Raw genomic sequence first — 19162 nt, forward strand, 5'->3', positions numbered from 1 at the left:
CGATTCACGTGACTCTCTTTTAATGTCATTCACTGCATTGAAAGACAATGGATCCAAAACACATCATAACAAATCCTAAGAAGGTGTAGCACAATTACAAATCGGAAAGAACCCGGATATATCCCGATAGAAATAGGTCACAGAAAACCTTGTTTGATGACAAGCGACTTGTTCTTCTTCTTGGTCACTGCCGAACCAGTATACTAACACGACCCTAAGTGTGAAACAGAAATCCAACTTCACCTTTACCCTAACCCTAACCCTAACCCTAATGCCCTATAAATTCATAACTCCTCGCACCTCCTCCCTGCACCTGTGTTTCTGAGAATTCAACATTCTGTTGTGAAGAAGAACCGTGTTTCTAACTATGTCTGGACATCTGATGTACCCTGTTGAGAAACGCCAAGATCATCTGAGCAGAATCTCACTCATCTCATTGTCGCTGTGTTTTCTTTAAGGTGCATCTCGTCGTCGTCGCCGTCATCTTCTTCCATTTCTTCGTCGTTACCTCCTGTTCAAATTTCCTTCCAATGCATCTTATACCAGCTTCTACACGAGCCATTAGTGTCTGCTCAAACTGAAGTTAAATCAGATGCTATAATAAAACAGAGATCGGAGGATTTGGGATTATGGTTACATAGAATCCTTCATTCTCTATCTCTTCTCCACGGATACTTACCAGACCGGTTTTTTGGCTCTTTTTTAATGCATTCTGGTCCAAATGATCCGTCAGACAGTTTAGTAAGTTCATTTTTTTTTACAATTCTCCACTGAAAGTTGCGTTACATCGGCTTCATGGTTCACAGCTATAGTGCCTTTCCTCATTTTGTACAGCCACAGGCTTGTCTTCTCGTCGTTTATAGATCTTTTTTCCCTGATGCAAACTATATTGGAATTTCCTGATGATGTAACATTTGAGACGGGCGGTCTGAAATGATGCCGTGTTGATTGTCTCTCTACATACATGTTTAGATATCTGAACATGGCTGAAAGGAGGTTTTCGTGGATTTACTATTCATTTCTTTCCGTGATCTTAGGATTGAAGGCCAATATTGGTGATTTGTTTTATTATTGAGGTGCTTATTTGTTTTAATGTCGATTCATTGCTGCATGGCACGTTTTGGCTTTTTGTGCTCGATTTTTTCTTCTTTCCATTTTTGATTTGTTATTTTTTTACTGTAGTGGAACTTCTTGTCTTTTAAGATTCTTCAGAGATTTCTGATCGGACTTTTTCGTGTTTTTGGTTTTCATCACCTCCCTATTCCTCTTTTGAATTTCTTAGTTATTGATTCAAATTGCCTCTGATAGACATTTTCGTGTTTTTGGTTTTGATCACCTCCCTATTCCTCTTTTGCATTTCTTCGTTATTGATTCAAATTGCCTCTGATAGACATTTTCGTGTTTTCCTTTTTCATCACCTCCCTTTTCCTCTTTTGAATTTCGTCTTTAGTATTGATCTTTTTAATTTTGGCAAATGATGATTGTTAAACCAGTCTTATTCTACACTCTGAATTCAAGTGATGTGACAAGTATTATCACCTCTGACAAACTGATGCCAACATTTTGAACTTGTTTATTCTTCACATAACAATCATTGATAAATTATGAGAGTTAAGCCAGATTCTTTTTTGATTAACAATATATTAGAGAACAATAAATTAGGGTTGAGATATTCACAGAAGCTTGGGTTCTGATCATGGGTCGTTTTAAATCATACGAAGCATTCCACTGATTTAAAATACGGAATCATAGCACTGATAAGTAATATCTGTAAATTGTTTAAAGTAGTTAAACGCAATGGTAGTAACTGGAATTAAGTTCTGTCAGGACCGTCGAATGGTAAAATTTGGAGCATCACAAAAATGTGTTATAGCTGATGCCCTCCCAAGTAATTTATGACTTGGTCAAAAGAGGGAACTCTCTGGTTGTGATCGTGAATTTATTTCTGCAACGTTTTACATGTCTACAGTGAACTCTATCATTCTATCTCAGAATGTGCAGCATGGATGCTCCGAGTAAAGAAGTGTGCCCGCGATCAAATTTTGTTATAGAAAAAATGAATAGAGTGACAAGAAGATTATAATATCGGTGATTGTAGACTGCTGAAGCTATTCTTGATTATAGTGAACGCCGTTGCAATGTGGAGATGCAGGATCGTTGTGTGCCTGTGTTTGATCTCGCCGCACTTATTCGTCACTGTATTATGTTCCCAATTCCAAATCAAACAGAAAGCATGTGGAGGAACTGGGATTCCTTCTTCAAGCTTCCTTCCAGTTATGTTACAATATGCACTTCTCCCCGATTTAGTCTTGAGAACACCATCAAATGGATCAGCTTACTCAGCCATGTATGGCAGTGGCACTGAGCGTGCCTATGGAGAAGCTTTGTGTGATGGAGCGGCTTTCAAGGGTTGCGGGACCTGCAATGGATGCCTTTCTTTCCTGAAGGACCACATTCTTCAATTCTGTAGCTCTTCCACCCAAGTCCTTGTGTGGGCCCATGAGTGCTTTATTCACTTTGATATAAACCCATTTTGATGGTAGAATTTTATCACTGCATCCATGTCCTGGAAACTATGTCCTAATGAGTGCTTTATTTGCTAATGAAAACCCTATTTTGATGTAGAAATTACATTTCCTAATGAGTGCTTTATTCCCTTTGATATAAACCCATATTGATGGTAGAAATTTGTCACTGGATTGATGGTAGTCCAAACCACATTTGTTTTTGTATAGAAGTAGATAATTGCATGTCCTAACATGTCCTAGTTGTATAGATGAAAGGAATGTGTCTGTTGGAACAAATGGAAGGTTGAGCCCAAATCGGGTATGGATATGCTATTTTCTCTCTGCTTTCATCCTCCAATTGGACATTTCATGCGAGTGCTTTATGAGTCGCTGGCAATTCAGTGTTCTGTGTGCCCAATTTCCGTCTCTTTTGTGAGATTTATATCTTGTATTGTATTTAGTTACAGTTGCTTTGTAAGATGTATGGTAAGGAGCATTTTTCTTATGTTATAATTTCAGTTTGAAAAAATGTATTTGTTGTGCCAGGAACATTAAGCCAGTGTTGAAAGGAGGATGACTTTTAAAAGTGAATTGCACCACATTATCATGCTGAGCTTTGACTAGACATTCATGTCACACAAACTATATGTTTGTTCCTTCAAAAGTTGCTGTGTTTTGGACATTGTTATGTGTTTGCCACAATTTAATGAATTTCCTCCACTTTCTAGGCAATCAAATTTTGTGTAGCATGTAGTGAAGTAGTCGTGTCCTTCATAATGTCATGGCTTTCCTATCGACCTGATTCGTGGCTTGATTAGGATGTTGGGCTAGTTAAGTCTTAATTGGTGCTCGCTCTTGCTGGTATGATTGAAACCTTAGTATGAACCATACGTGCATTCGCATCCGTGAATGGTTCAATCATTCGCGAAAGAAAAACTCCCTCAAAGAATGATAAATACCATACTTTTGGATTAACTATTTATTATGAGGTAGATAAGCCTAAAAATGAAAAAAAAGAACACAAGAATGTTTGCATAACATTCGCATTCGTTTTCCAACGTAGGAAAACGAATGTTATACTAGACGAACACGAATTTTACGTACTATGATTGAAACCTTGTCATTGGAAAAATATTTGTCCCAAACCGAAGTATTAATGCTTGGGTGTTTTTCAATTTGGTTAGGTTAAAATAAAGTACTAGAAAATAATTTTCTGGGTATTTCGAGGAGATTGACATTGTCAGCTATGAAAAATGGTTAGGATAGTCTAATGTTATGTGCGCTACATTGGCTACTTTACATGTTTGGTTGAGTGTGGGTTTAAGGCATGCACCGTAAGTCTATATATTGAGGTGGGACAAGGTGTGCAATTTCATTTGTCCTTGTGTGGAAAGATAGGCCCTATTGTGTATAAAAACGCCATCTTAATCAATCTGCAAACATTGTCAATACACTCATATTGCTTTTTTTTATGAAGAAAAGAACATTCTATTGAGTAATCGTGTTGTCATTATGTTTTCTTATGGCTTTTTTAAAGGACATACAATTCATAATGTTAAATTTATGAATGTGTACTATTTGGAATATCGCTTTCTTATGAAGAAAAAATTTGGAATATCGTTGTCTTATGAAGAAAAAAACATTGTTAGCCACAATGCTCTATGGATGACTCTCTCATAGGTCATGTCCCCCATGGAAGAAGCACATTCACAATTGAGATTGTTGAAGAGCCAATATGATGGCCTTAAGGGCGGCTTCGAGGGAGTTGAAAGACAACGAATAGCCTTCATCCAATAATGGTCGTCCTCTCCCTTGAGTCAGTGGGCATCCACAAGATGGAGCTATCGCGTCCCCTCAGGGATTTGTACATAATCGTCTCATTTGTAAAATTTTATAACTAATGGAAGGAGTTCTTTTTTGAAAAAAAAGAGAAATAATAATATTATTATTATTATTTGCATATGAGATGTAGATAGCATCAATATTTTTAATGTGATTCAATATCTTTTGGAGAACCCTCTATGTATGACAATGAAAGAGTTTATGATACTGGTATGAAGTTACAATATGGAGTCAATATAAATTTTACCAATATGCAAAGGGAATGTTGTTATAATTAAAAGTATTGGTTAACTCTTACATACCTAAGAATAAGGCTCATTATTGACAATGGATTCATGATCAAATCATAACCTTTTGAAAGAGTAAACATTAATAAAATACATATATAGAGTTTAGAAACATGGGTTTCTTGACCATAATTTGAATCGTTGCTTGTTAGTGAACGCATTTTCAATAAGATCAAATCTAACAAGATTATCATAGAATTCCATGTACCAAATTAATCTAAAGTACATGCACTATAGTAAACTAAGGCAACCAAGTATCATATTGCTAGCACTGCGATCGATTGCATGTGCCATGAATTGAAATTATTATGGCTTGTATATACTTAAAGACGAATAGTACTAGGTGCAGACAATGTTTTCATATATCACTCTAGATTTCCCTTGCCCTAGACAAATATAAACATTGTGGAAAATATATGAGTTGTTGTGGTTCGATGAATTTGTCTAGCTTGTTCTAATCAATATTATCTTGAAATGAACCAAGGAGTTCATTATATTATTTTCTTTAGACCATTACACTAACTCTACTTGTTAATGTTAATTAAAATAGAATCTTTAATAGAAACTAAAAGTGTTGTTGTTGTTGTGGCTCTAGGATTTGTCTACTAACAGCTTCATTGTGTGGCCAATTTGATATGGGTTTCTTAGGGGGGGGTCTCAAAAACAGGTAAATGCATATTACAAGCATATGTTTAGGAGCAAATGATGATTTCTAGCTAATAAACACCAATGTTGTATGATGAGAATATAGGGTTTCGAAGCAAAGACCATTGCTTGGGACATAACAAGTTAGATTTCGATGCAAAGACTAATACCAAAAACACACCACCATGCTCAAATATATGGGCATTAAGTTTAACAGCGAGCGAGACCTTAGAGTTGAAAAAGAGTACCGGGTAGGGAATTCGGAAGTCTAAAAGTCCCCGATATGACAAGACAAAGGCTATGCTTGTCACGCTTATATTTCTCAAAGATAAAAACTATCCCAGCTTTTTTTGACCGGAGAATATACGCTACTATGAGTACGAGGGGCACATTTGAGATTAGGGTAGAAAATACATTTTGACTACATACTACAATTTGGTGTGCATTTGGTCCTCGGTCGCACAAGGGCAGCAACTAACTAACAAGCATTCCAAATTTAGTGCCCTTTGAAAGGCTCTCTCTCTCTCTCTCTCTCTCTGTGGAAGGAAAGAAACAACAAAAACAAGAAGACAAAAATGGAAGAAGAAGAAGAAGAAGAAGACGGTCAGAGAATGGGGACTAGTAAAAAAAGAACCTATTTTACATTAGATATATATATATATATATATATATATAATGTATCATGCGGTTTGGAAGGTTGGAATAATATTGTGTGATGGATTTGACAGATCAATAGAAGAAGCAGAAGACATGTTTTGATTCTCTCTCAGGAAAAGGAAAACTCATCTTCCATTCATTTATGACTTGTGGGGGGGCCTCACTTCTCTCCTGATCTCCATTCCACCATCATCATCTTCTTCTTCATCAATTAAGAAGAAGCAGGAAAGACCTCCCTCTTCTTCTCTCAATACAACCCATCTTCCATTTCAAGACTTAGATTCAATTGTCCTCCTCACCATCATCCTTACTCATTTTCATCAAATCTTCTAGAAGAAGAAAACGAAGATTGATTCTCTCTTAGGAACCCATCTCCCACCCTCTGTTTTTAAGACTTGGGGATTCGATTATCTTCCTCCCCGTTATCATTTTGTTTGCATCAAATTAGAAGAAGAGGGGGAAACAGAAGAATTTTGATTCGCTCATATAACCCATCTTCCATCTTCCATTTTAAGGCTTGGGTTAAATTCCCAGGATCCCTACTCCATCATCATCATCATCATCATCAATAAAGTCAATGGCGTTGGAGGTGTTAAAGAAGCACGCCTCTTTCTTCATCAGAGAGAAATTGAACGAGGCTCGCCTTGCTCTCACGGGCGTCTCTCAGATTGAGCTGTATGTTTGCCCGTTTTCTCTTTCATTCATTTCTTCATCGATTCACACATTCATTCATCCATTCATTTTTCTTCTTCCTTTATTCTCATGCTCTTATTTTCTTCGGGTTTAGGATTTAGGGTTTAGGGTTTGTATCTCATGTCTGTATGTTTGCAAAAAGCGAGGAAAAATCTGAATGTGTGTGTTCATTACTGAAGCGGTTCATGATTCCATTAAATGCATAGGTTGACTGAGGAAGCAACAAATGAGGATCCGTGGGGTCCAGAGACGAAGACCATGGCTATGGTAGCAGAGGCAGCTTTTGAACTAGAGGAATATGAGAGAATTGTGCAAGTACTACACAGTAGGTAAGTAACCAAAGATATTCTTGTAACGTCTTGAGGCACTATACAAAAAGAAATATCGTTGACACAAGTAAACAGGAACCAGTTTTCCAAACTAGAACGCCGTCGCCATTAGAAGCACCAAGGGCAATCAGAACCAATACTAGACATAATCGTTAAATATGTGTTTAACGATTCAGATATGTGTCTGAATCTTTAAAGTTTTTAGATTGTGTGAGGTAGCAAAGATTCAGATATAGAACTCTTTATATCATTTGGCGTTTGATCCTTTTTTATACTTCTGAAGCTAGTTTTGCTAACATATCAGTATTATTTTTCATAGCACAAGCAGCTTTTGACATCCATTTAAGTTTACTTCACTTGCGGAAAATTTCAATGAAACTATCTCTTCTTGCACCTGCACAGGAATTGTTTGTTTTTCTCCATTATCTTGGTTTTCAAAATTGAAACATGAGTTTGTAAACTTCTCCTGATTATTTTTAAAAACGCACTGTTAATTACTATGTGGGGATGTGATGTATATTGATCTATTGTGTAGATTGCTCAAGTGCAAAAAAAAAGTAATATTGAGTTTGATATGAAGTTCATTGTTCAAATTAAGGTAGGAATCAGCCAAAATTAAAGTAAAGTTCCCTAGGATTTAGGGTGGCATTATAAGTATATGTAAGCTACTACATCACATTGCATAGTAGTGTCAATTTTCTTAGCACTTTCCATTTATTATTCAGGCTGGAGAGGAATCAAAAAACGTCGTGGAGACAGCTTTATAAAACACTTGTTGTGCTGGAATATCTTCTTGTACGCGGCCCATATAGCCTAGCAAATGAGTTTACTAATGTCATGTCTCGTTTAGAAGACCTCTCTCAATTCCAATTTATAGACCATCAAGGGTAACCAAATTTTTCACTTTGTAAATTATAACTAGTTTTCTTTGCGTAAACCATGATTCATGTGGCTGTGTGTTTCATGTCCAGATTCGACAAAGGTTCTATGGTCAGGAAAAAGGCTGAAAGAGTACTAGAGTTATTGAATGATCCCAAATTTTGGAAGGAAGAAAGATCGCGTGCTCCTAAAGTGTCAGGTGGCATCGAAGGATTTGGTAGTACAATGAATGCTACTAGGTCAGAAGATCCCAAAGAGAGATTTTCAGCTAAAAATGACAGTATCAGTTTTCACAACAAAGGACTGTCAGGTAATATTAATACTAGGTTAGAAACTTCTGAACAAAGATTTTCAGGAAAAAAAACTATATCAATGCAAGATAGGCATAGTGAACATGCCATACTCTTAAACAAGGATGAATCAAAGTCATACGATAGAAGTATAAGCTGCCCAAGTGATTACCATGACATGCTACTTGAAGATGTTACAAATGCATTATTGGGCACAGAATCTGATGTCTCACTAGCAAGACTTTCTACTCAAAAATCAAAAATTTTCTAGGTCATTGATATGGTGCCTTACCTTTTTGAAGCAGATCGTGAGAAGTTATGATGTAATTTTCTGTCACCATTCTATCCATGTCTAAGAATCGTGCCTTGATTCAACAAGTTCACGTTGATTCTGGCTCAGACTTTTTCAAGAAGCAGTTTAGATATTTGTATATATGGAAGAAGGCTTGCAAAGACTTGATTATGGGTTGTAAACTTGAGTTGTGTTCCACAACCCTTGCAGCAATGTGCCATATTTTTAATAGGGTTTGAGCCCTTGCCCTTCACTCGGATAGACTTGTATATAATCTTTTAATTTGTATGTTCATTTTGTGGTGATCAAGTTGGCTAATTACCCATTACAATAAGTTATGCAAGCTTCCCAGTGGAAAATATATATGCTCAGAAGGGGATGTAATTGTCAAATGGCTATTCGCTCACTCAGATCGGAACTTTTGATTAAAGTTCCTGATTGTGCACACCTCAGAAAGAAATCTGGACGACATATTTTTTATGAGTTGGCCCAAAACTAAGTGTATTCAGCTCCATAATTAATGTTTGTCCATTGCTTTGGAGGCTTCACAAGTTGCTATATTGTTGTTACTCATATGCCCCAAACACTCACAATGAAACCTCAATAATACCACCTACCACAACACCTACCCTCACTCGTTACATAAACACGCCTCTAAGAGGGTATGAACAACTTTGGTGGATATCTTTGGTTCAAAAGTGAATGCCACGTAGGTTCATGTTGTAGAAATGCTTATGTTTCAGTTTCAACTCTTATTAAAGTAGTTAATATTTTGCTGAAAGCTCATTTTGAGTCATGTAAGTTAATGTAGCATGAGACTCTTGATCAGCACATGTTGTAAATAGTGAAGTAAATGTGTGATTGGATTGACCAAAACATACTGTGGAGATAAGGCATTTTCATATGGAAAGGTCTGAAAGTAGGTTATTGGTCAATATGTAGGTTATCAGTCTGAAAGCAGCCTTTACCAGGGATTCCAGAGTGTATCTCAGTCTGAAAGCAGCCCTTCTTTAGGTTCTATTTGTACATGATCATGGGATCATGACCACAATACTAGCATTTCCTCAAACTTGTACATGTTGACATGCTCTGAATTGCAGTACAATGCGACCTTGATGGAAGACATAAATACAAACAACCTTTGACTACCACATTCTTCGCAGATTTGAGATCTTGTCTGATATCTTAACCAAGATTTGGGAACTTTAACTCAAGCTATTTTTTCTTCACATGATCAATCATTCATTCATTCAGAAGTATCTGATAGCAATACATATGGTGCAGACAAAGTTGGCTCCAACTTCATAATATGCTCAGCAGCATATTGTGCTCGCTCCTTATCAGCACCATGTGTCCTACATGCCCCAAGAAAGGCCTTCCATGCCACCACCTCATTAGAAACTCTCACATCTTTCAATAATGCCTCTGCTTCATCTAAGTGTCCAAATCTTCCAAAAAGATCGATCATGCTAACATAATGTTCACCTGATGGTGAAATGCCATAATCTCTAGTCATGGAAGCAAAGTAAAACTTCGCTTGCTTTACCAATCCTGCATGGCTGCAAGCATGCAGAACACTCACAAAGGTTATTGCATCTGGTTGAAAAGTTGGAGAGCCTCTTCCCCCAGTCCATGTTGAGCATATGCATTGATAATGATATTCCAACATATAACGTTTTTATCTGAGATCTTACTGAATACCTTGGAACTGTTGTCCAGATCTCCACATTTTCCATACATATGCACAACAGCTCTTGCGATGATTGTATCGGATTCGAACCCATTTTCTGTAAGATTCTTGTGAACCAGTTTGCCATCATCTAAAGAGGCTATGTTACCACATGCACCAAGGACACTGATGAAAGTGATATCATTGGGTGCCGCCTCCTCATCATCTACCATTTGAAAATATAGTTGAATTGCCTTGTTGCTGTGCCCATGCTCTTGATATGCACTGATCATTGCATTCCATGAAATGATAGCACGATGATTAGACATTCTACAAAATGAGATTTCCGCATCATCTAGACTACCACATTTGCTGTACATAGTGATTAGAGCATTCCCTACAATACTATATTGCTCAAAACCTGCATCAATGATATTAGCATGTATGCTCCTACCTTTCTGGAGGTCAGAGCACCCATCGATAGCAGCACTAAATGTATAATCATCTGGATCAATTCCTTTCAGTTTCATTTGGTGAAGGAATTTGAGAGTGTCAAAGCTATGCAAATAATATAAGTATGCAGAAAGCAAAGTGTTCCAGGTCACAAGATCTCGCTGGGACATTCTATTAAATACACTTTCTGCTAGTTCAAGATTTCCACACCTACTATACATACTCACAAGTGCAGTTCCAATGACGACATCCATCTCAACACCGGAAAGGATGATATCGACATGAATCCAAGAGAAGTTAGCATTGGTTCCTATGCTAGCACAAGCTCTAAGAATTGATACATATGTGCTATGGTTAGGCTTTACACCCTCCTGATGCATAACTTTCTCAAAAACATCCAAAGCACGTTTATTATCATGGCAATAGACACAAGCTGCAATCATAGCATTCCATGCTATTATATCATGTTTTTGAATCCGGTTGAACATCCGAAAAGCCTCATCAAGACTTCCACATTTAGAATACATATTCAAAAGAGCCGTCCCGATTACTATATCCGATTCAAGACCCAAATTCACGCCCTCTGAATGAATAAGACAGCCTTCATGAAGCAGATTTATATCTACACATGCGGCTAGTGCAGAGCTAAGTGTGAACTTGTCAGGTTCGAATCCTTCTGATAGCAACATTTCTCGAAACAAGACAAGGGCCAGTTCAAAACATTCATTTTGTGTGTAAACTGATATCATGATATTCCATGAATAAACTGTCTTTACCCGTATACTCTCAAAAACACATCTAGCATCTTCAACTGCGCCACATTTCCCATACATTTCTACTACCATACTTCGTAGGATCCTATGCTCCCACAGATGGCTTCTGCAGATATGGTCATGGACAATCCTTCCACTGGAGAGGTCTTCTGTATTTCCACAACTGCGAAGAAGATCTAAATAACCTGAGAAGCTCACCCGTTCCTCGTATCTTGGAATAGCGTTTGCTTCTTCTGGAAGAATAAGAGGAGGATCTTTTGGACCTTTTTGAGAGGCGCGTGGAGCCATGGTTTCCTCGGAGCGCAGAAAGAAGTGATTTGAAGACGGAAGCGCTGCCAGAAAACATGGTGGAGAGGAGAGTTTTGAGACCTTACCAGAAGAGGCAGAGGAGGAGAGAGAGGTTCCACGAGCGCCAGAATTGGTCGATGGAATGGAAGTGTCAGTGATATATTGATGAACTCTGCTTGTGCAGAGAAAGGGGGACAAGGACATACATTCCATAGTTCTTCACTTGTAGTTGTTGTCTTCACAAGATGTATGGAAAATTTGAGTCTTTTCCAAGAGAAATCTAGTGGGGAGAAAGAACGATATATATTAACGTCTTCTAAGACCAAATATATTAACGCCCATGAAACAATTAGTTACAATCATGGGACAATTGGAGAGAGAGAGAGGGAGGGAGAGATCTTCTCACACTTCAGCCATATTGGTTTCTCGAAGGAACCCTTGTCATTGTCTTCTCCTAGAGCTTTACCTGCTCAAGATGATGACCCAATTGTTCCAATGATCACTTACCAGATTCTAGAAGTGGAGAGAGACCATCATTGCTTAGGATTGCATGTTGGCATTATTACTTAAGTTGCCCTTGATGTTCTTGAATTCAAGGTAATTGGCTATTCATTGTTGTTTGATGCTAGCCCTAAACACTCATAACAGGGAGCGTAAAGTTTATTTCTAAAGTTGTAGATGAGGCTAATGTTAGGCCCATTTCATGGATGGTCATTTGACAAGTCACTCGGGTGTTTGGACTAGAACTCCCACTCTATTGAATGATGCATCACCAATATTCGAGACACAAGAATTTTGCTTTTCATTGATGGTACAAACGACCTCAAGCTACATATCAATGGAGTCACAATGATTGAAGGTATGAGTGCTTACAAGCCAACCAACAACTCCCTAATTCCCCTACCCATGTTATAACCATTGAAGGGACATATGCTACCCTAAGGTCTAGGGGGTGAACATGTATATAAACCTCATGTGAAGCTCATGAGTCATGACAAGGTAGTATCATCTTGGAAAACCAATGGATACAAAGAGCATTGGGTGCAATTGTGTATAGAAAGAGAACAATTATGATGTGCTTGATAAAGCACTCCATTGTAGGGACTTACCAATTTATCATTTTATAAGTGCAACTTAAGGTCTCCTTACCATAGAACATGGCACAACCAACTATTGATCAAAGTGTTGATCCTATTGATATTGAATAGATTGTTGTCTCAATATTAGTGGATTGTACTCACTAATACCAATTCAGAGAAAGAACATGCCTCGACTCATATTTCACCTCTTCTCCCATGAATTACAATGTAATGTAGTTAAATCACGTCAAATACAGTAACGAACCCCATTAATGAATGTTATGCATGTCCCCATCCATAATAAGCCATTATCATCGCCTTAAAATACCAAGAGCTCCAAACTTCACATTTTAATAAACTATGGATCTTAGATTCCACCGAGCTTTCTTGCTCATGTTTGAATAAAATTACCCAGACATTATATTTAACTGGTCCATGGTGTCCTTTAAACATATATATGGTTACATTCTCCAATTTCAAATTTACTCTTAATGTTCAATTTGCTTATGAAGAAATTTGAACCCTATTATAACAATGAAGGAGTAATATTAACAATTACAAATTATGCAAAATGTTGTCAAGAAAAGGAAATATACATGCTTAGATGCTATAAATCATGAAACAAACGTGATGAGCCATTATCATTATGAAGGATTTACAATTTGTGCTTTGAGAGAAGGAACAGTTTCATTAGTAAATCTAATGTATTTGTTCCCATATAGTTTCTTGTAACAATGGTTTTCTACTCAAATGAATTTTGAATATCTACAGTTTCATAGCATGACTTGAAATGATGGCACAAAATGCATCCATAAACAACTATCATACTCAAAACTTACACAAGAAAGAACCACAAAACTTAGGACATCAAAACAAGGCAATGCCTCTAGGATTTTTCAATTACCTGTAGCTTGTTAAGAAAGGTAAAAAGATTATATTGCTCACATAATAAGCAAGGATTAGTCAGTTTGATAATCTTGATAAGCTCCATAAGTTAAAAAAGGATTCCAAAAGATAGTTACTCCAGTGGGAACCAATTGTGAAGGTAAAAAGATCCTTTTTTAACTTATGTAGCTTGTTAAGAAAGGTAAAAAGATTATATTGCTCACATAATAAGCAAGGATTAGTCAGTTTGATAATCTTGATAAGCTCCATAAGTTAAAAAAGGATTCCAAAAGATAGTTACTCCAGTGGGAACCAATTGTGAACAATGCAATAACCAGAAAATGTGACAATTAAGATTATTGAGGATACCTATATAATAAAATATTTTGTCATATATATGAAGAACATTCTCTTAAGACACAAGATAGTATGCTGGCAGAGGGTTTTCCATAAAGAGTACACTACTTTGCAAGGAATTTAAGTTACTCCATAATTTCTCATGCTTCCCTTTGCTAAGGGTTTAAATTTCCATTAGAAGCTTCTCTCACTTCTTTTTGCAATCACGCTTCCTTTCACTAAGGGTTTACATCTCCATTATATGCTCTCTAGCTGCCTTTTGCAATAGGGACGGGTGTGAGTTCTTGGCCTTGTGGTTTTTCCCTTTAGAAATGTCGATCTTAAATATGAATGAAAATCTGCCTCAAGTTCTCGGTTGGACAAGTTTAAGACTCATCTCATAAGAGTATGAAGAAGAATGTAATCATCCTTCGATGGCTCATTTGCCCTTTAGAATGGCATGTTGAGTAATGTTTATGTGCTTGAATAGTTGGTTCCTAGAAAAGAAACAAAAAGGCATTAACTTACTAACTTTGGACTTGTTCAACACAAAGATACTTTTGGGATGTAATTAAGACTTCATCAAAATCAACCAGTATAAGTATAGTAGGACAAAATCTAGTCAACTAAACAAAGACCCACCTTGTCTCAAAATCTTCTCCACAAGTCTCACAAGTATTTGTAGCATTTTTTGCATTCCCCTACCAATGTTTCAACAGAAAGGAAATCTTTAGTTCCCTAGTTTAAACAATAAATGTATAATACATACATATAATGATAGATAGATAGATAGATAAATAGATAGATAGATAAATAGATAGATAGATAAATAGATATGACACCTTAAAAACTCACCTTGCTTTTCTTTGCTTTCGTTGATATCCGCAGTGAATCAGTTTGTGAAACCATCTTGCTTCCTTTAGAAACTTTTGATTCTTTCACAGCTTTGAATTGCTGACGATTATCGATATTTGACTCAATTTCAGAATGATGGATTTCATGAATTGTCGTGGTGCTTTGCAATGGTTGATCAGAAAATGATGACTTATTATCCTCCATTCCTAGTGTTTCAAATTGAAGCACGACCTTGTTAATGACATTCCCTAGTGATAACTCTTCTGCAAGTGCTGAATGTCTATTTAAATTAGCTGCCTGTTTTCTCTCATTTCGTAAACTGGTTTTAGATTTTTTCTTCTTGCTTTTGTTCGTGTTATCTAGGAGCGCAATATCACTGCCATCATCTTCTTTCTCCTCATCATCCTCTGGTTGTTTTATACTGTGTTGAGATCTCATCATGTCCATAAGCATTTCCTGTTCATCTTCATCTTCTTGGTCTTCATCATCCTTGGTTGGTTTCATGCTCTGACGAGATCTCATCATGGCTATAAGCATCTCTTCTCCTTCTCCTTCTTCTTCTTCTTCATTTTTTCCTTCTCCTTCTTCTTTTACTTCCACTTGATCTTCAACTTGTTCTATTTTTTTCTCACCTTCTCTAGTTCTCTTCTTGCCAATCTCATCTTCTGATTCACTCGCGCTATCACCATTTGCACCTCCGTCTAGTTCTTTTCTGCTCATATAAGAGTAAACCATACTTGAAAGACTATTTAGTTCATCATTTTCCTCGTCATCATCCTCGGTCACAGAATGTACATCACAAACACCATCATTTTCTACTTTATCCTTCTCGACCTTTTCAGTGTTTTCCGCAAGCCTGGGTTTAACATCACAAACTTCAACACCTTCCGCACCTTCCACATCTAATCCATTGTCGTCCCTATGCCTTGCTCCTCTGATATAATCATTTAATATACCTTCATTACTTTCCAATTCTTCCGTTGAGAATATAGCTTTCATTTCTTCATCTTCTTCTTGAAACGATTCCTTCAAAGAAGCTACTCTATCAAGATGTTTCTTCGACCTCTCGTGATTCTTCCATTGCTTATCAGACTTGAACTTCTTGTTACAAACAATGCAATAAAACTCCTCATCTCGCCTTTCTTTCTTACTTTCGATGTTCTTCGATACCCAGCTATAACTACCAATACTATCATCAATATCAGACCCATCATCATCCATTGCATGTTCTACAGTTGAAATCTTAGTCCACTCAGCTTCTTCATAAAGCCTAGCTTTCATTATCTTCTCTTCTTCTTCTTTTTTTCGCTTAAGCTTCAACATCTCTTCTTTCTTCTTCTCTAGCTTTTGAACCTCAAGTTGTCTTTCCAACACTCTTTTATCTCGTTTCTTAACAAAAGCAGCAAGACGGCGAATAGCCTCATTGAACTCTTTCCGCGCTTTTGACCTAATTTTCTTATTCTCTTCTTCCATGAGGCGGCGAATTTTTCGGTTAAAACCATCAGAAACTCGATATTCATCACACCACGAGAAATCCTTAACAGTTCCGAAGCTAAGCCAAAAGCTATAGAATTTCTGAACATGAACATAAGGGGTAGACATTCCTCCCATCTCAGGAGGATCAGCAGGCATCTTAAGTCCATGTGACCTTGCAAAACCTTGCTCTTGCCTATGAAGATCAGCAAAAAGCTTTCCATACACAGCATAAAACCCTTTACCAGAATCACCGTATCCAGAGAAGACCGAAGGCGAGAAATACGGCCAAGGATTGAATTCATAATCCGAAGAAAAAGCTGACGAAGAAGATGAGTTATTAAGGATTTGAGAGCGATGAGAATCATACCAGGATCGTTCTGAAGGGTCTGAGAGAACTTCGTAAGCTCTTCCTATCTCTTGGAAGAGAGCCGTGGCTTCTTCACAAGATTCCGGTGAAGCTCCAGACTGTTGAATCTTGTCAGGGTGCCATTTCAAAGCGAGCTTTCGGTAGGCAGAGCGAATCTCGTCATTGCTCGACGTCCTTTCCACACCGAGCACCTCGTACAGACATCTCTGAGCTTCCATCGCCCCTAGCGACGGGCGGGGCAGAGACAGAGACAGAGACAAAGAGAGAGAGAGAGAGAGAAGAGAGAGAAAATCCAAGACTTATAAATGGGTGGGCACCATGACCACTCTCTAACTGTATGTATGTATGTAACTTTGTATATATCTATGCATGTATGCATGTGTAAATGTATGTATGTATGTATGCATGTATGTATGTATGTATGTATGTATGTATGTATGTATGTATGCATGCATGCATGCATGTGTAAATGTATGTATGTATGTATGCATGCATGCATGCATGTGTAAATGTATGTATGTATGTATGCATGCATGCATGTGTAAATGTATGTATGTATGTATGTATGTATGTATGTATGTATGTATGTATGTATGTATGCATGCATGCATGTGTAAATGTATGTATGTATGTATGCATGCATGCATGTGTAAATGTATGTATGTATGTATGTATCTATGTATGTATGTATGTATGTATGTATGCATGCATGTGTAAATGTATGGTGTACCGTGTATGTATGTATGCATGTGTAAATGTATGGTGTACCGTGTATGTATGTATGCATGTATGCATGTGTCAAGGTATGTATGTATTGAGCCTTCCAGATGTAATATATATCAGTACTACTCAATATCTCCCATAATGGTTGCACCTCCTTCGTTGTCCCTAAAAATTGTACATACGCTAATGGAAGTACACAAACACTTCCAAATTTGAGGTGAAAACACCATGGTCCATAGATTCGACGTCGTAATGGAAATTAAAGCGGACAAGCAACATCCAACCCACCATGACCCATGTGAATACTAATGGAGGAAAATAGTTAGCAAATATTCTGAGGAGGCGTTGCCATACCAGTTGAGACTCAATGAAATCCAAGAGACAGTGTTTCTGAGTTTCAACTTGTAAATGATAGCGAGCACAACTAGAGGATACAACCATTTTATGCAACCATGTGCCAACATGCAAAGGCTCGATGCACAAGTAACCAATGTACATGAACTATTTGTTGTGATTGCTTTCTTGCCCATAGGTTAACCCATAACTTACCAAGAAATTTAGGAGTAATACCCAGTTGACTCTAGTATTGAAATGTTGTTGATAACACATCTCATCTATTCGACAAAACATGTCTTCCCAATTGTACTGAATATTGGAAATTTAAAGTTGTTACCAATAAATGGATTTGTCCGTTGATAATCAATTGGGTCGCATGCTAATATGAACAAATGTTGTAGAGCCTCCTTATCTTACAAGTTTATGTAGACCCTCTGATTAAACCTATGTCTCCCATGCCTTGAGTGGACTTCCCCTTGCCAATTTGCGCTAGCCACATTTGTGTCATCCACCTACCTCTGTGGGCAAGGGGAACATGCATGTGGATTTGAGATTTGTTTTAGGTGTTTATGAAGCATTTGCCATCCCACTATGCTCGGTGTTTTGTTGTATAATGGACAATATTTCGATTGATGAAGCACACAAGTTCCATCGTGTTTTCATTCGATTGTAGAGTTCATGTTTACGAACCAAGTTTGGTAAGATGCGAGAAATTTGGAGGATTCATTCGAATTCTAGTGTAGAACTTGAAAAGAAAATAACAGATCATGTATTGCAAGTGCAAAGACACTAAAAATGCAAGGAGATTTTGAAGGGACGTGAGATACATGTTGAGATTGAAAGAAAGGGGGTGTTTGGATGAAACATTATTCTTGGATGCTGAATATGAATAAGATTGGCTAGGAAAAGAAAATATTTATCGTTATCTAGAAAGATTGGCTATGGTCAATTAACATGGCTACACAATATTCATTGTAATGTTGGATTATCTTGTATCTTGCCTTTGGCCACTTTAATTTTAATGATAATGGAGGATAGTTAAAAAAGAAAAGAAAAAAGTTTCATCATGTTTTCATTTGGCTACATGAATGCATGGTGTGTGTTTGTTTTGAGGTTGCATTTGAATTGTTTTTATGTCATAGTTATTTTGGCCCTTAATTTGGCTTTTACAGTGGTATATTTGTTTTCTTGGTGGAGCATGTGCACTAAGTATTAATGTTGGGGGATGAACAAGATCTTTTAGCACTTGATGCCACCAAACGAGAAGATATAATCAATTGGCTAGTTGTGATTGTCGAGATACTACCATTATGCAAAAAAGATGGTGTATATCAATATAGTGGTTTAGTAGTTCTCGGAAAGCATTTCAAGTGCGAGTATCCAATAGTCAATCCTAGAGTAGTCTAGATAACCTCATTAGGAGAACATCTTGGGTGTGTGAACCATGTTTAGAGAGTTTATCAAACATTGTCAAATCAATATTAGAATGTTGGTGCTTAGA

The 19162-nt window shown here is 37.2% G+C and overlaps 2 protein-coding genes, 1 non-coding gene and 1 pseudogene across 3 annotated transcripts; 2 read left to right on the forward strand and 2 right to left on the reverse strand.

Moving 5' to 3' along the window:
- The first annotated feature begins 1466 nt into the window (after nucleotides 1-1466).
- LOC147852648 (small nucleolar RNA R16) lies at nucleotides 1467-1560 on the forward strand. Its single transcript, XR_015531368.1, has one exon. It is a non-coding gene; the product is annotated as a small nucleolar RNA R16 (small nucleolar RNA).
- A 4788-nt stretch (nucleotides 1561-6348) lies between these two features.
- LOC147852649 (uncharacterized) lies at nucleotides 6349-8726 on the forward strand. Its single transcript, XM_087333712.1, has 4 exons — nucleotides 6349-6613; nucleotides 6838-6960; nucleotides 7686-7847; nucleotides 7932-8726. The coding sequence occupies exons 1-4, from the start codon at nucleotides 6516-6518 to the stop codon at nucleotides 8398-8400; spliced, it is 852 nt and encodes a 283-aa protein (XP_087189838.1). The 5' UTR covers nucleotides 6349-6515; the 3' UTR covers nucleotides 8401-8726.
- A 495-nt stretch (nucleotides 8727-9221) lies between these two features.
- On the reverse strand, nucleotides 9222-11795 carry LOC147852650 (pentatricopeptide repeat-containing protein At4g13650-like; annotated as a pseudogene).
- Nucleotides 11796-13542: 1747 nt separating this feature from the next.
- On the reverse strand, nucleotides 13543-16859 carry LOC147852651 (DNAJ heat shock N-terminal domain-containing protein). Its single transcript, XM_087332971.1, has 3 exons — nucleotides 14760-16859; nucleotides 14547-14605; nucleotides 13543-14401 (listed from the first exon to the last, which is right to left on the reverse strand). The coding sequence occupies exons 1-3, from the start codon at nucleotides 16818-16820 to the stop codon at nucleotides 14344-14346; spliced, it is 2178 nt and encodes a 725-aa protein (XP_087189097.1). The 5' UTR covers nucleotides 16821-16859; the 3' UTR covers nucleotides 13543-14343.
- Nucleotides 16860-19162: the final 2303 nt, after the last annotated feature.

This window comes from Azolla caroliniana, unplaced genomic scaffold, assembly GCF_043228905.1.
Source record: "Azolla caroliniana isolate FFs.n. ecotype wild unplaced genomic scaffold, voAzoCaro1.0.p SCAF_17, whole genome shotgun sequence".
Lineage (NCBI taxonomy): Eukaryota > Viridiplantae > Streptophyta > Polypodiopsida > Salviniales > Salviniaceae > Azolla > Azolla caroliniana.

Coding starts and splice junctions, on each gene's coding strand:
- LOC147852649 (XM_087333712.1), top strand. CDS start 6,516: ATGGCGTTGGAGGTGTTAAAGAAGCACGCCTCTTTCTTCATCAGAGAG. Junction 6,614..6,837: donor GGCGTCTCTCAGATTGAGCT/GTATGTTTGCCC, acceptor TTAAATGCATAG/GTTGACTGAGGAAGCAACAA. Junction 6,961..7,685: donor GTGCAAGTACTACACAGTAG/GTAAGTAACCAA, acceptor TTTATTATTCAG/GCTGGAGAGGAATCAAAAAA.
- LOC147852651 (XM_087332971.1), bottom strand. CDS start 16,820: ATGGAAGCTCAGAGATGTCTGTACGAGGTGCTCGGTGTGGAAAGGACG. Junction 14,606..14,759: donor CGAAAGCAAAGAAAAGCAAG/GTGAGTTTTTAA, acceptor AAACATTGGTAG/GGGAATGCAAAAAATGCTAC. Junction 14,402..14,546: donor GGAGAAGATTTTGAGACAAG/GTGGGTCTTTGT, acceptor TTTCTTTTCTAG/GAACCAACTATTCAAGCACA.